Source organism: Larus michahellis, chromosome 2, assembly GCF_964199755.1.
Source record: "Larus michahellis chromosome 2, bLarMic1.1, whole genome shotgun sequence".
Classification (NCBI taxonomy): Eukaryota; Metazoa; Chordata; class Aves; order Charadriiformes; family Laridae; genus Larus; species Larus michahellis.
In genome coordinates, this window is record NC_133897.1 from 164887797 (window position 1) to 164907241 (window position 19445).

The 19445-nt window shown below is 40.4% G+C and overlaps 1 protein-coding gene across 4 annotated transcripts in view; it reads right to left on the reverse strand.

Annotated features, from left to right (window-relative positions):
• The window catches only part of TRAPPC9 (trafficking protein particle complex subunit 9), a 543073-nt gene extending 525258 nt beyond the window's left edge, over window positions 1-17815 (reverse strand). For 3 of the 4 annotated variants that reach the window (XM_074577903.1, XM_074577902.1, XM_074577899.1), the window contains exons 1-4: window positions 17701-17815; window positions 15837-16437; window positions 5013-5158; window positions 2320-2448 (exon numbers count right to left, since the gene is read on the reverse strand). In XM_074577903.1, the coding sequence (XP_074434004.1) occupies window positions 2320-2448; window positions 5013-5158; window positions 15837-16420 (859 nt within the window). In that variant the 5' untranslated portion in view covers window positions 16421-16437; window positions 17701-17815. Of the gene's footprint in view, window positions 1-2319; window positions 2449-5012; window positions 5159-15836; window positions 16438-17403 lie in introns of all 4 variants that reach the window. The other variant, XM_074577900.1, reaches the window with a different exon arrangement.
• Between the last annotated feature and the right edge of the window lie 1630 nt (window positions 17816-19445).

Genomic DNA, 19445 nt, shown 5'->3' on the forward strand with positions numbered 1-19445 from the left:
CCAGGTTCCTGGAAAACATGGACTAAGCAATTCAAAATCTTTTATGCTGAAGGCTGCAGAGAGAAATCCAGCCGCTCAAGGGGACACAGCCTAAAGCTCTCCCCCTACAAACGAAAGGTTTTAGGAACGTGGGAAGTGACACTTTAAAACATCAAAGTTCCCTTCTCACAGTCAGCAAGACACTGCAGTCCAAGGGCTCACGGCAATGACCATGGGAGAAACCTGTCTTTGGAGCAGGCAAGATTCCATGTCTCGTTCCATCAGACAAATAGTTTAAACACTACATTATCCACAAATTCTCTTCCGAATGAACTATTCCTATCAAAAGAGTTTCAAAAGAAGTTGAAGGGCGTACCAACAAAAACCAGCCAATATTCTGATGGTTATAGACAGGTATGAAATATATTTAAATTCTGCTTAGTAGGGAAAAAAAAACAGCACCCAAAAAAAAAAATACCTTTAAAACTGCCCTCTTAAGCTTGTGCTCTATATTATACGGAGAGAGACAATATTAATGCCTATCTCTCCAGAAATGTTTTTAAATAAAGCATACACCACAACATTTTTTGAGTGGGCAGGTCCTGTGCTATAGCCTAAAAACGCCAACTGGGGGAAGTCACAGGAGAAAGGTGTTTCTCTTTATCAGTTCTGGGCACAAAGGCAATACCAAGAAAACCCAATGCTGAAGTACAGGCACAAGAAATAGTGCAATTCCAAGCGCACTAGGAAACAATAAAGTTAACTATCACATCTACAGCCCTCACACATTTAATGTCAGTTCCAAGTACGGCATTTCTCGATTTGTGCAGAATTTGGAAACCTGTTTTGTTTTTGGCCTTATCCTACAGAAAGATACACTGGAAATTGTTCCCCAGATTAAATACCGTCCTCACAGAATCAGTTATAACAAAGTAGATTATAAACAAAGGTGCAGTTTGAAAAATTTTTAAATGAAAGGCATTGCAGAGTCAAAAAAAAGGAATTGAAAAGAAACTTTCAGAAAACCTTGTAGGAAAAAAGACATCATGACAACAGCTGTTCGGGGAGACAAGAGTTCAGCAGTTCAGATCTCAAACCATGAAGAGATCACAACTAGAGTTAGGGAACAATATCTAATGGACCGTGAAGTAACATTATCCTCTGCAAGGGATGGTAAAAAACCTGTAATCAGTTTTTCTTCACCTAAATGTTTGGTACGTAGTTCTTTGTAAAAATCTTGTCATACAAAATTAAAACATTTTTAAAGTATGACCACACTAACAAGTTCACTAACGGCTCACAGTGACAGGACTATGAATTACACGACAACTTATATACAGAGGCAGCAATAATAAACCCAAAATATATCTCGTTCAGTTATTCTGATAGCTGTGACTTATTTGTTACCTTCTTTAGTAACAAGGAGTACCCATTACAAACGAACAGATTGCAACACCTACTGTTAAATATTTGTTGAAAAGCGGACCAAGGTTAAGAACTGTGTGAAATTACACCCTAACAGCCACCAGAAAATGCTGTTGGCATTTGGTCATGGGACCAAATGCACAGATTTTAATGACTAGATATCATATGAAAAATTAGTATTCTCTCCTGAAATAAGTTAATTTCACTATCACAATTATCTGGTGTCAACGTACAGAGTCTGTAATAAACATAACACAAAGCAAGTGTTTACTAGATTGTGATTTATAGATAAATAAAGATGGGTGGCTGTTTTTTTTTTTTTAAATGAAGGAATTCATTTTTATCACATTTCACACAAGAGTACTTACACCAGCACTTAAACCCAGCTTGCGTTTGTTTCGGTCCTGTGTAACCTGTGCTGGGTTAGACCAAAGGCCCGTCTAGCTCATAATAATCAATGCATTTTTCCTTCACTACCCTGGCCAGCCTCTCCTGGAAGCCATAAAAACTTTCAGCAGCCTTAACACCGTGTGACAAGTGCAGGTTATGTGATTAAAGGCTCATTTACCCAAACACAAAGGAGCAGAGGGGAACACTGACAGCCAGCTGAATCCCAATAACTCCATCAGAGCCAACAAAGCTTCTGGGGGTGAAACCCATCACCATCTGTTAACATGAGCATCTCTCTGGATCACCTTACTGTGATCACCTTACTCTCTGGATCAGAAACACCGTGGGGTGTTACTGTAGAAAAGTCATTAATGTAAAAATTTTAAAAAGAAATACAGTTCTCCTCTTCCACCCACCTCGAGTTTATCCTGTCATTGGTATAATTTTGCAGAGATAGAAAGTAGGGAAGAAGTTTTCAGATGTTCAGTGGTGGCAAACAGAACAAAAATGAAATCCCATCCTTACCTGGTCTGTGCCTGTTGCCTGCCTCAGCAGAAAGAGAACCTCCTTGTGCCCTGCGAGATCCAACTTTACCTCCAGTACCACCTGGATAATGATAGATGACTGATGCCGAGCATAACCCCTCGAGAGCAGCTGTAAAGAAAGCCAGCAGATTAGTACAGAAACTTGCAAGAAGTGAAGTATCATGTAGTAAAAACTATTTACACAAACATAAAGCATGCCTCAAACTGCAGACCTAGTGACAAAGGTCATGGAAAAGCCTGAGATACTCAATGTCTTTTTTATCTGTTTTCACTGGTAAGGTTTATCCTCAGACCTCGCAGGTCCCCAAGACAACTAGCAGGGTCTGTAGGAGTATGCACTAGCCACAGCAGAGGAAGACAGACATATGAAGTCCTTAATCCAGTTGGGCACAAATACACAAAATCTGGTAAAATGCCAAGAGAGCTCACCAAATGCGAGGCCACTCACTTATCACCTCCAAACAGGTCATGCCAAGTGGGGGAGGTTTCTAAGACTGGACAAAGAGAAACATCATACCCTTCCTCAAGAAAGAAGTAGAAGAGGTCTACAGGCAGATCAACCTCAGCTCCCTGGCAAGGCTATAAAGAAATCCTTCTGGAAGCCATTTCCAAGCACACGAAGGACAAGAAGGTAACTTGGGAACAGCAAACTGATTTACCAAGGATAAATCAGTCCTTGGCAACCTCACTGCCTCCTATGATGAGATGGAACAGCAGAGGATGTTGTGTATTTTCACTTTTGCAAGACCTTTGAACGTCGTCTCCCATAGCATGCTTATAGCCATATTGATAAGATTTGGATAGCTGGTGTATAAAGGAGGTGGAAAACAGGTTGGACAGCCAGGCTCAAAGGATTGTGATCAGCAGTACAAAGTCCTGTCACTAGTGGTGCCCCTTAGGAACCAACACTGGGGACAATACTCTGATGTCTTCATTAACAGCCTGAATTATTGCATAGAACACTCCCAAGAAAACTGCTGGGTGATACCAAACTGGGGGGAACAGTAGTGCAGATCTTCATTTCAGAGAGAACTTGACAGGCGGGAGATATGGGCAATCAGGAACTTCATGCAGTTCAACAAAGGCTCATGCATCTCAGATGGGATAACTCCATGCAGCAGAGCAGCCTGGGAGCTGACTAGCTGGAAAGCAGCTTTGCAGAAAAGAACCCGGGGGTCCTGGTGGACAAGTTAACAGCAGTTAGTAGTAGGCCCTTGCAACAAAGGTGACCAATTGCATACTGGGCTGTAACAGCCACAGTGTGGCCAGTAAGTGAAGGGAACCAGTTATTCCCCTCTATTCTGCATCTGAGGCACCACATTTGGGGCAACACATACAGCTTTGAGCTCCCCAGTACTAGAAAGACATTTAACATCCTGAAGCAAGTCCAGTGGAAGGCCATCAAAATGGTCAGGGGGCTGGAGCCCATGACATAGGAGAAATGGAGATAACTGAGTTTGTTCAGCCTCAAAGAACAAGAGGCTAAGGGGAGATCTTATTGGTGTCTTTAAAGACACAGTGGGAAGGTACAGAAAAGATGGAGTCAGATGCCTCTCAGAGGTGTGGAGATTGGATGAGGGCCAATGCACATTGACACAGGAAATTCTGCTTTAATGTAGGAACAATTTGTGTTGTGGTTTTGGGTTTTCTTTCAAACTACTAGCAGCAAAATGTTAGAACAGGTTGCTCAGATTGTAGAACTTCCACCCTTAAATGTACTTAAAACTCATCTGGACAGGTCCCTGAGCAGCCTGATTTAACTGGATGCGATATGAGCAGACTTGGGGACTTCCAGAGGTCACTTCCGATTCAAGTTAGTCTGAGTCTATAAGAATAATTCCGTAGTCCAACAGATGGGCCTTAAAATATTTTCATGCCCTGCAGAAGTAAAAAAGTTCTCCTTTCCTGCTTGAAGAATCCCAGACCACACAACCTTTTGAAAGAGTAGAAGGAAAGAAGTGGAAAGTCAGAAGGTGTTATAGTTTTCATAACATGTAATGTATAGAGCCATTATGAAGTTAAGTGTATTTCCAAGTAGAATGAGAAAACTAAAAAACAAACTGGATTCAGCAATTTTGCTAAAAGGGTATGAAACTAAAAAAACAAAAAAAAACCAAACACACCACAGAAATTGTGCTCAAAGGTCACTTGTATGTATATCCACTAAAGAGAAAAAAGCAGGATGGAAAAAAAAAGGAAAGGAGGAAAGAAAAGTCAGGAAAAAAGTGAAGTCTAGGAACGAATGTGAAAGGAAGGATGTTATGCTCATGGAAGTTAAACGCTTGTGGCTTTGGTAGATGTAAAGGCAAAAAACTTTTGCTAACAGTCCATAGTAGATACCTACAGAAAGATTTTTGAAACATCCATACCATCCACTGAAAAATAAACACCTTCTAGGGAAGTATTAAAAAGTCACATGTAATATTGTTATTTTTTTTTTTAAGTACATGCTTTACTACAATAGTATATTTTTATGTTGCAGGTTTTCTTCAGCACATTTCTTTCTCGTGTCTTATCAACTAATTTTTATTTTGACTTAATCCTGAGTCACACCTGATATTCATATTTTGGCCACCAAAATAATTTTCATAATACAGAATAAAAGTTATAGAAGACAGTTTGATTTACTTGGTTTTAGCAACTAAGTATTTGATTCACTATCATCAATAGTACCTCCAAGCCACAGAAAGTCATTCACAGACCGCAGAAGTTCCACCGCCATGTGATAATGCACCAAGGAATCTTGCAACATGCCAGCTTGTAAACACAGGTCACCAACATGTTTCCGCATCCGGCCTTGGCAACGCTTCTTATAGTGCCTGCAAAATAAAACATACAATTTATAGTTATTTACAGGAAACGCTTATTTGAGGTAATAAACACCTGAAGCCAATTTTCTTTCCTTCTTAATAGTAGATCAACATTCATCTACTCTCTCTGAGCAAACATCTAGTATCTCATGACCATAATATGCAAAAGAATCAACAATTTGAGGATATACTGAAAAAATACAATGCATCATGTATTTTGGCTACATAACACTTATGCAGATAGAGTTACATAAAACTAAAAGACTGCACTTCAGAGTGCTTTAATAGCCTTGTCACAAGTGAAATAAAACTCAATCATAGAACAGCCCAGGTTGGAAGGGACCTCCAAAGACCATCTGGTCCAACCTTTCATGGAAAAGGGAGCCTAGACAAGATTATTGCCTCTTGGGAACCTCCAAAGCAAGGTTCTTGTAGTCCTTGATGGGTATTGACCTGCCTTTCCACAGACGCTATGCTTTTTTTGCTTTTAAGCACACCCAAAAGCTCATTGTTAAGCCAAGGTGGTCTCTTTTTCTACCTTTTTCCTTTCCTTTGGTAGAGGATGGACCATTCTTGTGCTTCCAGGAGGCTGTTGTTGAATTTCAACACCCAGCACTCACAAGCTCTTTTGCCATCCATGGATGCTTCCCATGGAATCCCTCACAGCTGGGCTCTGAGCATATTGAAATTGGCTCTTCTAAAATCCAGGGTCTTTGTCCTACTACTGGTCTTCAGCATGCTCAGCAGAATCTTAAAAACCACAATGTTGTGATCGCTGTACCCAAGGCAAACATTGGTAGTTTTGTTGTCAAGTAAGTCCTCTTGGTTTACGAGCAGTAAATCCAGCAGTGCGCTGCTCCTTGTCAGCGTGTCCATCATCTATAGCAGGAAGCTGTCTTTAACACGTTCCAAGAACCTGATGAACAGCTTGTGCGCTGCTGTGTTGTTTTCCCAACAAATGTCTGGGTAATTGAAGTCACCCTTGAGGACCAGGTTCTGTCGGCCTGAGACTTCCTTGAACAGCCAAAGTAAGTTTTTTTTCAGCCTCATCATCCTGACTGAGAGGTCAGTAACATATCTAACATAAGATCTCCCTTGGTGATGATCCCTCTAATCTTGATCCAAAGGCATTCAACAGAACTTGGGTGGACTCCATAGCTCACCCCCATACACTCAAATTTATCTTTCACATCAAGTATAACTCTGTCCCCTTTTCTTCCCTTCCTATCTTTCTGAAAAAGTTTGTTGTTTGTGGTCTTCCAGTCATGTGAGTTTTACCACCAAGTTTCTTGTGATTCCTATGACATTATAACTCTCAGATTACACATGGAGGTCTAGTTCCTCCTGTTTCTTGCCCAGACTGCGTGCATTGGTAGACATGCACATGAGGCGGGTGGATATAGAATTCTTGCCTTTGGAGAGGGTTGGGGAGCATGACTCACTACTCTGGTAGGTGCGCTCATCCACCCTATTGCTTATGAATATGCACGTATCACAGCTTTGGACATTATCCCCCCAAGGTCATTAGTTTAAAGCATGATTCATTAAGTCAGCCAATTTGCTACTGAAGATTCCCCCTCCTCTTCTGGAATGGTAAATCCCATCTCCCACCAATAGGCTCTATTCATTGAAGAGCAACCACTGATCATAGAAACCAAAGCCCTGGCAACACCATCAGCCAGGCGAATCTGCACGATGTGTCAACTTCTGCCTGCACCCCTATCTCTGGCAAGACAGAGAAGAAATTAATTCCTGCACCTGTCCCTACTCCACACTCACAGACCCAACACGTCCACTGTCACTTCAGGCAAGAACTGACAGGGTTTCTCTTGCTACTGCTTTTTTTATATATTAAAATAAATGGTGAAGCTCTTTCATTTCCCAAGCAAAATTAATCCCCAAGGCCAATGAAGTCCTACTGAAAATATTAAACAGACACTTTGGTACAACTGAAAAGGCAACTCAGACACAAACCCGCATGATAAATGCACTAACTTCACTATTTAATTTTTTTTTTTAGTAAGTTGCAGCTACAGAAATGTAACAGATGCAAAGTAAGACACAGGAGATGTTCAAAGCATCTCATGATTTAAGTCAGGGTTCAGAAAAACACTGCCCTCCTGAGCTCATTGCCAATTTTACTGTTCTCCCTCCTGCAAAAGTACTCCCTTGCAAGAATGCCCTTGCTCTCCCTTATAAAACTCTTTTCTTAGAGAAAAATTAAACTTACATATTTTATTCATTTACCTACATTACTCCAATAGTATATCTTTTTGTTCTAACAATGTCTAAACGTATAGACGCATACAATTTTATTGTCCAAACCTCACACCAAAAAAAAAGTATCTTTTTTCTTTGGATGGTTTAAACTAAAATAAAAGTTACATGAGAATGAAATTTTAATTAACAAGATTCTGTAGATGTCATTCTTTATTATATAAGTGAAGTATCTCTAAAGAATCTGGTTAGAAGTTTCCAAAAATATAAAGAACAATCTTGGATTGACTGTCATAGTTCTACATTTTCAGCTTTTAGTAGATGCAGTGATACTTTTTCAACTAAACTTAGTCCAGCAGAATATCTTAAAAAAGATTACCTAGCATATCTGAACCTATCAACTTAAAAAATGGCGCGGGGAACCCACACCACCAAAAAAATACCCCAAACCACACTACAGGGCAACAGCCATTCTCCAGATCACGCAACCACAGAATGACAGGGATTGGAAGGGACCTCTGGAGATCATCTAGTCCAACCCCCTGCCACAGCAGGGTCACCTAGAGCTGGTTGCACAGGAACATGTTAAGGAGGGTTTTGATGCTGAAGTCTTATTCCCTAGAGCAAGACTTGAATATAAGAGGAAATGCCACCATTATGGAATGAAATGGGGTTTGGGGTGGTGGGGTTTTTTTTTTTTTTTACAGCAAAGAACTTCCCAGAGGACCCTAGAGATGAGTTAAAGGGCAACTGAAATAACCTCTCATAACACATCTAACAGACTGACTTCATGAAGTCTGTAAAAACTGGAAATGGGACAGAACATATGAAGTGTCCTGATCTAGTTAAAGATGTCCCTGCTTACTGCAGGAGGGTTGGACTAGATGACCTTTAAAGATCCCTTCCAACCCAACAGATTCTATGATTCTAAGTACAAGGGTATGAAGTATAAGGGTAGGAATAAGCATATTAATTTATTTCCTTTAGATTTTAAGGCAAAAAGCCTAGGAGAAATGGTAACAATAAAAACAATTACATGTTACTGGTTTGTTTGCTTTGAAGATTCTTGGATTTGGTTGGGTTTCTTTTACATCAAAGAGAAACATCAAGTCCAAAGGATAACCACTGCATTCAGCCACCAAATAACGTCTTATTCCATGTAGTCGGTTTGAAAAAATAATAGTTCATCAAGAAGATGAAGAGAAAAGTAACAGATTTATATGGATGGAGGACAGAAATTTAAAAAGAGGAGGTAATGGAAGCACATACAATATCCTTATAAAAATTAATCAGAAAGTCAATCAGAACCAGTGTCATTGTTTATAAGAAAAACTGGAAATTATAAATGGAGACAAGAAGCATGTCTTCTATTGCTCCTCTCCACATAAAAAGCTACAAATAACTCCTATACAAATGTTCCCACTTTTCTGATACATCACATCATATTCACAACTGATGTGAAGATGACATTAAATGAAGCTAAATACAAATTATCTTTCAGATAGGTCAAGAAGTTGCAATATTTCTTATCTTTTATTTGTCAACAAGCATGTATTTTACAGATCTTTTTAAGAAAAAAAAAATTCAAGAAAATTCAAAGTGAAAGCTAAAATTGCTTTGCTCAAACTATTGAAGGGCATCGAATCCTACCAAAATTTCATTCTGAGCTTTGGGTTATAGAGAAATAATACTTCCATCAACCAGGTACTTTCTAATCTTGAATCAGTATTGTATATGAGAGTATAAATTGTTTACAAATCAGGTTTTGTTAATCTCTACATTCCAGAATGAAATTAAGATTGTAAATGTTATATTGCTCCTAACTTTTTTTTTTTTTAACACAGAATAAATAGTGGAATTGGAGAATCATTGTTTCCTTACACAGCTATAATTCCTTCCAAAGACGATAACACTTCAAATTTCCTCTCTCTACACGTTCAAGTAATCTCTATGTTTATGGACAAATTACACTCTTATTCTCTCAAAACTGTAGTTTTTTGGTGTTTTTTTCCCGGATTTTCTAGATTGCATATGATTGAATTTATAAATGAGTCATACAGCAAAAGGAAAAGAGATGGTGCCAGACTCCTAAATCAGCACCTAATACCAGAATCATTTCGATCACACTGCCTCACCACCACCTCTTCCTAACCAATACCTAATTTTCCTGAAGATTTATGCATGTATCAATATATGCAAAGTTTCAATGCACTTACTCACTTAGACATCAATAAACATTGCTCATGCAACACACTTCTCTCTTAGAAACTCTCCTTATTTACAAACAAACAGATAGTTTATTCCTGGTGATGAAGAATTTGCTATTAATTATTCAAAGACTGAATTTAGACCTACTTTTATGGTCTTAAGTGTGGTGCCAAGACAGGATCTATCTCCTACAGTCCCTGCAAGCCTTCACCATCTTCCTGGAAAACATCTTCTCAGTAATTATAGAGTAAGTTTGCACTGTATAAATGTATAAACTGTGTCTTAATTTAGTGATCTCAATTAAGTACAATGAATTCTAAATTCAGGCGTTCCCCCCAGCCAATTACTGCAAGCATGTCCAAAAAGACAAAAGGCAAAGATTTCATTGAAATGAAACTCACTCTCCACAGACAGCAAAACTTAATTTACTTTGTATTTGGGAAGCTTGTTTTGAAAAAAAAAGTTAATATCTACAATGTCAGGTCATTAAAAGCATGTCTAAGTGACTGATGGTTTCTTCAATGCATAATGGGATGCAAATTTAATGGGAAAAAATCATACATGCATATATATATATCAGCATAAAATTACGATTATTCATTTTAATTCCTCATAGCTTTGCTTCGCAGCTTTACCTGAAGAATCTGGCCACAAAGGTGAAAGTGAGAAGCTTCTAGATATCTTCTAATTTATTTTTTATTAAAACGCTGTTTAATTATTTTGGCTCTCTACTGCTTAATCCTAATCTATTTGATGACAGGAAGACCACATAAATTAACTGCTACTTTTTCTAGGATAAAATGACAACCTTTTTCTAGGTCAGCTCCTTGTAGTACCCTACTGCTAAGAGCTGTTTATTTATTTTTCCTCTAGAAGATCATTTAAAACAGTAAGTCTCAAAGACACACCCAAGTCTCACCCAAAGACACATCACAAATCCCTTTTGGAGTGTGACCCACTCAGAAATACCCTCAGGGAAGGCAACGCCACATAACGCAGGACCACAGGTGGAATACTCCATAGCATCAGTCACACAAACTCCTCTTCAGAAGGTCCTCTCCTCAACACACATACACATACAGTTGACTACAAAACTAGTTTAAAACCTTATTCTCTAAAGTTAGTTGTGCTAATTTGGTACCTAACATGCTCTTTATATTCTCTTCAGAATAATAACCACGATGATTACCATCAGTGACCACTACTACTACTGCTGCTACAAACTGAAAGACAAGCCTGTTGCAGGAACTCTCTACCCCATTTCCATTTCTACCGCATTTGCTACATAAGATAACATGCTTTACCTCTTCCTCCCCAACTCTTTTCTAGGATCCCAGCATAATTTTATGGAAAATTCAGAGCAACAATATTGTATTTCAAGACAGAATTTATTTTTGCTACAAACCATCCAGCAACCAGTTGGAAGGAATTTCTGGATCCTCAAAATTTCGAAGTGGCTAAATTTAAAAAGAAGAAACATGCAAAAGGAATTTGCAAAAGTATTCATGCAAAATGCTTCAACAAAAATTTCCACCAAATTCCACCAGTTCCATTAGCATGCAGAACTATAGATATCACCAATCATGACATTATCCAGACTTAGAAGACACAGCTATGGCACTTGATCGACTGCCAGAACATTTGAATTTGGAAACCAAACACAGGCAGCAACAGCTTCATGGCTTTGGAGTTTAAAAAATAAAGCAAATTCCAGAGGCCAGCAGCCGCCTAAGCAAATTATGTGTGTCCTACGAAAAAATTCAGCATTGGTACCAAATATAATTGCTAAATGCACCAAAAGGGGTCAACCACAGTAGTAAGGCTCCAGGCAGCAATTATTTTTGTGTGTACTGAAAAATAAATATAAAAAGCAACACTAAAATATGCAATGAAGGCGGAGTGGAAAGGCAGTACATGGAAGAAAGCTAACTATTTTTAAATATACACAATCACAAGCCTACCTTTTTAGACCCAACAACAAACTCACAGGGCAGTATGAGAGAAGAAGGAAAAAAAAAAAAAAGAAAGGAACAAAACAAAAATTAGAAAGACACAGAACAGAAAGAAAATTAACACTCACATACACATACTGAGATATTATAAACTTTGATAAATCAGTGAACAAATCCCACCTACGATACCACGTGGAGAAAGACACATCCATAAATAGAGCCCTACTTTTGCATCACTCAGTGGTATTAAACAGATGCCTTACCAGTATTAAAAAAGAAAGAACCTAAGACACAAACTGATGTAAACAACATTGAAATGAGCTTATCGAAGCAGATTTATAATCATACATGAGTATGTTTATTTGGTTTTTTAGCTGAAAACAGAAATAAAATAGAAAGATTAAACAAATGGGATTTCTGGTATTTCTGGCAAGTATGTTTCCTAGTTTCAAGTTTGTAGGACCTTTGTATCACCATGAGAACATGCATTTTCATTCTTTTCAACCAGTCTCCTGGCCTCTACAAACAATGATCAGTGCAACTGATTTCAGACACTTTTTCAATTATCCTCAGCAGCCCTGTGGCCACATAAATATTTTACGAAGAAGCAGAAAGAAAAATTAACAGATTTGCCAAGATCACCTACTGGACAAGTGCTCTAGGAATTAAACCAAGGTCAGACTCCCAGTCCCACAACTTCTAGTTAACAGGACAATCTTGCTCCAAAACTTCTTAGGACTTAATCCCACTATTTTTCATACATAAAGTTTTCTACCAAACAAAAAATTATTCTACATATATAATATAGTGGTCTTGTGTACATCCTCATCTCTGCATGAGTTCTGGGAACATTGCCTCTTCTGCTCATTTTACAAGCAACTTGCAAAAGAGAAAGCTCGGCTCCACTTTTCTGCAAGTTACCATATTTGAAATGCAGCATGATAATCCAGGTTCCTCACTTATGAGCTCTGCATCTTAAAAGAAGTCAATCACATTCCAATTATTATGCAACCAAATTAATGTTAGTCTTACTAACCGGGTGACAGAGATCAGTTCTATGCATCTATTCCTAATCATCACTTAAGTTATTAGCCTTAGTATTTTACAATAAATTGCTTGGAGAAAAGTCTCTTCTAAGACAGAAAAACAGTTCAGTAGCTTTAATTAGTCTTCAGATCACATGATCATAATTACTACGTCCCTTGTAACTTCTTAACATACTCTCATTCAATATATCAACGCAGTTCATCAGCTCAAGGTTACAGCTGCACTCTACATCTAATGAGACCTTTGCTACACCCTGTGAAATTTCACTTCAATTTTAGAAGTTACAGGAAAAAATATGCTTATTTATCCTAAGTAGACATCTTCAACTACAGCAACCAAGACATATACTCTCTGCTATAAGCAAAGAGAGTGTGCCTTCTCTTCCAGCTATTTAATATAGAATATTTGTACTTTTCAACTAGTTAGTTGCACACTGAGTGGGAGATCAGGATACACTATATACCAAAAATTTTTTAAAAAGGGATGAAGAGTATATGAAAGAGAGTAAGGGGACATTCTTTGCGTTTAACCCTTTAGAAATTTCCACCTATTCTAGAAAAAACTGTTTTATTTGCCTCACTATCTCAATAATATTATCTTTTTTTTATTTCATTCTTTAAACTCATCATGCTGACAGCCTCAAAACCTACAAAGTAGCGAAAGTTATTCTACCAGATGTTCTCATATGCACTCCGTGCATTCAGAGAACCTTTACCCCCTCCCTGAAAAGAATTATACAACATAGCATCTTGGAAAAAAAACAAAACTGGACTCAAGTTGAAGAAGGCCCTTTCTAGCCCTGCATCTCCCTGTTACGACTTACTGCAATACTTTCCCCTTAATTAGGGAATCCATCATTGCAAAAGAAACCATGCTACAATATAAAACTTTTATTGCAACCCAAGTACTACAATGCAATATATTACCGTTTCACTTCTAAAGACTTAGGCTTGAAAGTGCAGGTTGGTTTAATAAACTGATCTTAGTTCAACCACATTTCACAGTCCTCAATCTCAGCTAAGCAGAACACAGAAGCAGGGATGCATCCTGCTTCGTGAAAGGTCCCTGTACAGAGACGATCAGGTACACTATGGACATGTTATTTCCAATTCAGTCAAGGACAACTTTTTTTCAATACAACTGATCTTCACTTGGGATTATGTAAATTTCTCCTTTCTGTTACAAAACTCTAATACTAAAAAAAAAAAAAGTCCAGGCACTTACAGTATTTCCTTAATCAGCCATGCAAAATACTAAACTGAATTTAAAGATCTTTCAATTCAGCTCGCTTATGCTATTTATATATAAATCCTAAATATTAAAACAACCAGCAGTACTAACTCCACAGCAAAATAAAAAGCTGAAAAACTTTCTTACTATTGAATGGAAAGAGGAAAGATGAGAATATTTAAAACCTGTTCTTTGAGTAGTTATGTGTCACAAACATTTAAAGTACATCCATTGATCTAGACTTAACTGAAAAAACAGTCGGTATTAAAACCACCAAGCAAGGTTGTTTTTAATACCCAAACCAGTGCTTAACTCTGTATAAACCCCTATGTTTACAGAACCCAGGTCATACAACTTCCATTTTCCAAAGGATTCAAGCATCACACTAAATCTGATTCAACTCTTCAATGAAAAAGTACAAAATATCTTCTTGGTTATGTATGGACAAACACACTACCTGTTATTTGAGCTCCCCACCGGTTCAGAACTTCACAGGAAATATTTAGCCACTAGCTACAACACTGCCACTGCTCATAAATAAGTAATTTATGTCAGGAACTGTCTTCCGAAGTACAGTTTCGAATCATACTATTTAGAAGACACAACTGAATGGCATAATTAATTCTTGGCCAAAATCCGTAGTTTTCTTAGCTAACTGGAACAGGAGATCTTTGTAATTATGTTCAACTAAAATTCACCTGACCCGAGTAATTAAAGCTGAGATTCTAAAAGGGCTCATCCAGTCTACAAAATTTTACCACACATGCAGAGTACAAAACAGCCAATAACATAATAATTTATACAGCTAATGAAAGCTGAATAGTGTGGGGATGAACCAAAACACTGAAAGAGCAGCTCAAGTAGGGAACAACATCGGATAAGCAAGTCAGAGCAAGTTCAACTTGCTCCACTCACCAGCAAAGAGGACCAGGAGCAAGGCAGAAAGGTACTGTTGGCCCTTCAAGCAACCAGAGATAATTTAATGGAGGGCTTCAAACTAATTAGAAACTTAGAGTACTTTCTTCTAGTATATCACATTCTTATACAGAGGTTCTAAGGCTAGGAAAGCAGAAGGCTTCCCAAACCTGCCTGCACAGCTCCCAGCCTGGACACTTTTGAGTATTTTCTGAGCTTTTTCACACAATAACCACTGCTGGCATCCCTGGGAGTACACACCAATGTCAAAGATACTATTCCCGCACATACTATGTATTTTGATAGGGGTTCCACACCTCTGTCTTTTCCAAGACAAAAGGAAGGCGGTTGCTTCTGTCCTTTGGATTTGACTGCAGACAGAGGAGTCAAACACATTTTGCACCTGCCTGTAGCTAGCAAGCCAGAATTACTAATCCCTAATACAAGAACTATGTAACACTCAAATCTGAGAAGATGAGCATGCGAATGATTAGGAAACAAAGATGCGATAATGGAAAAAAAAAAAAGCCCAAAACCAATTACATACACAAAACCAAAGAGAACAGTTGTGAGAATAACGGTAGCAAAACAAGATGGATCAAGAATATCAAATAATTAAATAAAAACAAAAAACCAAGGAAAGATGCTGGACTTAGTCACCAAAATAGCAGTCACTGTTTCATAGGATGGAAAAGTAGACAGAGGCTTAGGGGAAAAAAAAACAACACAGTAAGTAGGATTAGTCAAATACTACTCAATATATTATAAAATTATTTTTCATCGATGTTAATTGAATTTCTTTATTAATACTGTATATCTATAAACCATTTGAAGCTTTCCAGCAAAAACTCTCTCTATAGAAGAATCTGTCAAACCTTTCCTGTGACTTCTTCCTACTGTTTGAGTAGCCTCATAAATTAAATATATTATATATAAACTCAAAACATCAAATATAGTCAGACGACAAATTAAATTCTCTTTGATTACAACAGACATACACAACAAGATAGAAACAGAGTACGCTTTGTCCTTTCTAATAGGCTTACTCTAAAGGCTAGCAATTGCCAGGTACTTTTTTTTTCCCCAAGATCTGCAAGCTGACGAAAATAGCTGCTTACCTACTATCTGTGTCCAGACCTACAAAATCCTTCTTCTCAAAAGGAACACAGAGGAGTGGGATCTTGTCTCCAGATTTATCAGTGGCTCTGTCAAGCCGCTTAGACTCCAAGACTATGAAGAGGGATTCGATAAAATCTTCTATTCTCTTCTCCACAGTTTCACATTCATCATAACTGGGATAAAACGCCACATCTGTGCGGGGTTGTTCCGCAATCTCTCCTTGAAGCCCAAAGACAAACAACCGGGAATCATAGAGAGTAGAACCATACATTTCCTTTTGAAGATGGAATTTTTCAAATGTCTGAGGCCAGTCCTTTGCAGAAGAACAGTCCGTGATAGTTATCAGCCCCACAACTTTCCGGTGTGTCTGAAAATCCCCCCATTCGTTGTTCTCTGGGGGATAATGGTGCCTATAACGGATATACAACACACGCTGAGAGTCACGCACGTTAACTTGACTCACTGCTGAAATTCGCTTGTAGATCCTGAAAAAGCTCTCTTCGGGTACAATGCCAATCGGCTGAACCACAACCAGGAGAGTCTGATGATCCTCAGCACACTGCATGTAGTCAGGAACACTCATTTTGCATCAACTGCGGGCTAGTAAGAGAAAAATGTATATTATTTTTTAACATTCATAAGTACGCATGGTTGCTGAATGAAACCAGGACTTCAATGCTAAACACTTCTGCATCCTGTATACATGTGCTACAATTCTAGTACTTTCTTTCATCATTTTACTAAATCTTCAATCACGCAGCCGACTGACAAAGTTACACAGTGCACAAGGAGTGTTCTTAGTCACATATCAGTATGGCCACAAACAAAAATCTGTACATTAGGTTTTTCCGGCCAAATCGGTTTCCCATTCGTTGTGCAGCTACACAAGCCGACCTCATACATGGGGCAGCAGAGTCTCTCCCCCACAGTCTCACATTAAACACTTCCTAAGGCACCACCTCAGAAGAGATGCCCTTTGGGACTTGGGCTCTCCAGTCCGTCTCCACAACACGCCTTGGGGAAAACACAGAAAATTGCGTGAGGTGGGATGTAAACATGCACCACATCAGAATGACCGAACTTTACACAGCTGTCAGCACGTGCATATGGCCAGGAAGAGGAAAGTCAGGTCCAAAACACTTATTTTTGAGAAAAAATGAAGTAGTTATTTTCTCAAAACACATACGGGTTCATCAGAGGGACCAGGCAATGTTTCCTGCTTTTACATTTAAATATTTAGACTTCCTTCTCCCCTGAGCTATTTGAAATTGATTTACTGTACTGCAGCTGCATCTCTTAAATGAAGATGTGCATCACTGAGCCCTCGCATCTCCTCTGAGACCTCCCGGACCACCACAGATCCCTTGGAGGATTTCAGCTCCAAAGCACCCTACAAAACATACATATCACCCAAAAAAAAAAAAGAACCAAACCGCAAGGCAGCACAGCTTTAGACTGACACGACTTGGTTTTACCAAACAGAAGGAAGAAAAAGAGCTCTGAGCCCGGGAGCAGAGGTGGCAGCCAAGCAGCTGTTTGTGGAGGGGGGGGTTTCCTCATAATTACCGGCAGCGCCGAGGCTGGAGGATGTAAAGTCCCTCTCCCCCCACACTGCCCAACTCCAGCCCGAAGTGCAGCCAGCGGAACAGCGCCCGGCCCCGCCGCCCGCCCCGCCTCGACGGGAGGCCGCGTCCCGCCACAGCGGGCGGAGCGCTGAGGAAGGCAGGGGGCTGAGGGGCGGCGTGAGGAGCGGGGGGGCCCAGGGGAACGACGGCGGGATCTGAGGGAAGGGCAGAACCCCTCCGGGGGGGGGTGGCGGCCGCCTCGGGGCCCGGGGGGTGACGCCGGGGGGGGGACACTCACAGCCGGGACAGGAACCGCCCCCGCCGCCTCCTGCTGCCGGACGCGCGGGGCGGAACTGACGGCAATGGGCGCGCGGCCCGGCCCCGCCCCGCCCCGCCCCGCAGGGGGAGGGCGGCGCATGCGCAAAATGGCGGCGGGGTGGGGCGGGCAGTGAGGGTAGGCAGGATGTGGGGATGTTGCTTGTGTCTGAGAACTTAAAACTTCGGGGACTGTAACAGTTGGTAGTGGCCAAAAGGGAGCCTTCCATCCGCGTTTCCAAATCCTGAAAGCGGCTTTTGGCATCTTGGAGACTAAAGGGCAAAAATCGTGAATGCTCTGGGAAGTGTGAGCCTTGTGTGAGAGCTGGGGCGCTTCTCTAGTGGAGGATACGGGAACCTCGCGAGGTTCAACAAGGCCAAGCGCGGGATCCTGCACTTGTCGGGGTAGCCCCCAGTATCAGCACTGGCTGGGGATGAAGGGATGGAGAGCAGCCCTGAAAAGAAGGACTTGGGGGTGCTGATGGATGAGAAGCTCAACATGAGCCGGCAATGTGCGCTCGCAGCCCAGAAAGCCAACCATATCCTGGGCTGCAGCCCCAGCAGCGTGGCCAGCAGGGCGAGGGAGGGGATTCTGCGCCTCTGCTCCGCTCTGGTGGGAACCCCCCTGCAGTGCTGCCTCCAGCTCTGGGGCCCCCAACATCAGAAGGATGCGGACCTGTTGGAGTGGGTCCAGAGGAGGCCACAAAGATGCTCAGAGAGCTGGAGCCCCTCTGCTGTGAGGACAGGCTGAGGGAGTTGGGGTTGTTCAGCCTGGAGAAGAAAAGCTCTGGGCTGACCTTACTGCAGCCTTTCAGTACTTAAAGGGGGTTTATAGGAAAGATGGAGAGAAACTTTTTACCAAGGCCTGTAGTGACAAAACAAGGGGCAACAGTTTTAAACTGAAAGAGGGTAGGTTTAGATCAAACATAAAGAAGAAATGAGGGTGGTGAGACACCGGCCCGGGTTGCCGAGAGAAGCTGTGGCTGCCCCATCCCTGGGGCAAGACCCAGGCTGGATGGGGCTTTGAGCAACCCGACCTAGTCGAAGATGTCCCTGCTCACTGCAGAGGGGTTGGACTAGATTATCTTTAAAAGTCCCTTCCAACCCAAACCATTCTATGATTGTGTGACATCCGAGTTATATCAGAGTTCCCAGTGAGAATGACATATCACAGTATTTACCAAATACCTTTGAACTTGCTCTTGAAATCCAGCAGTATTTAAATGAAAAGTAAACAGCATTTTATTCCACTAAATTACAAATGTAGGAAACCGGTTCTTAGGTTTGGTGAAGGAAACAAAGCATTGTCACACCTCATTACAGCAGCTCTCTACGACAGATTCTCAGAGTATCTTCTGGTTTTCACTCGAGCAAGAGTTGACAGGACATATCGGCAACTTGTCAGCTCTGGACCCCAAATAACATCCTTCCAGCACTGTTTTCCAAATGGAAATCTCTTTGGTGGTGATGTTATGGTGGTCTCTGTATTTGCCTCTCTTCCCATTTAACATCCCACTACATATGACTGCACCCTTAGGGATTTTCTGTAAACCAAAATCTTGATCATCAGTTGAACTATGATATTAAATTATGAGACTGTCTGATAAAGCATTTGCTGTTGACAGCGGGAAATTCTTCATGCCGGCAGCCCAAAGAACATTGCCATCTCGTTTATCAACAGATAGCTCATGTAAGTGGTGCAAGTGTATCCCTTCCCCAAAAAAATGG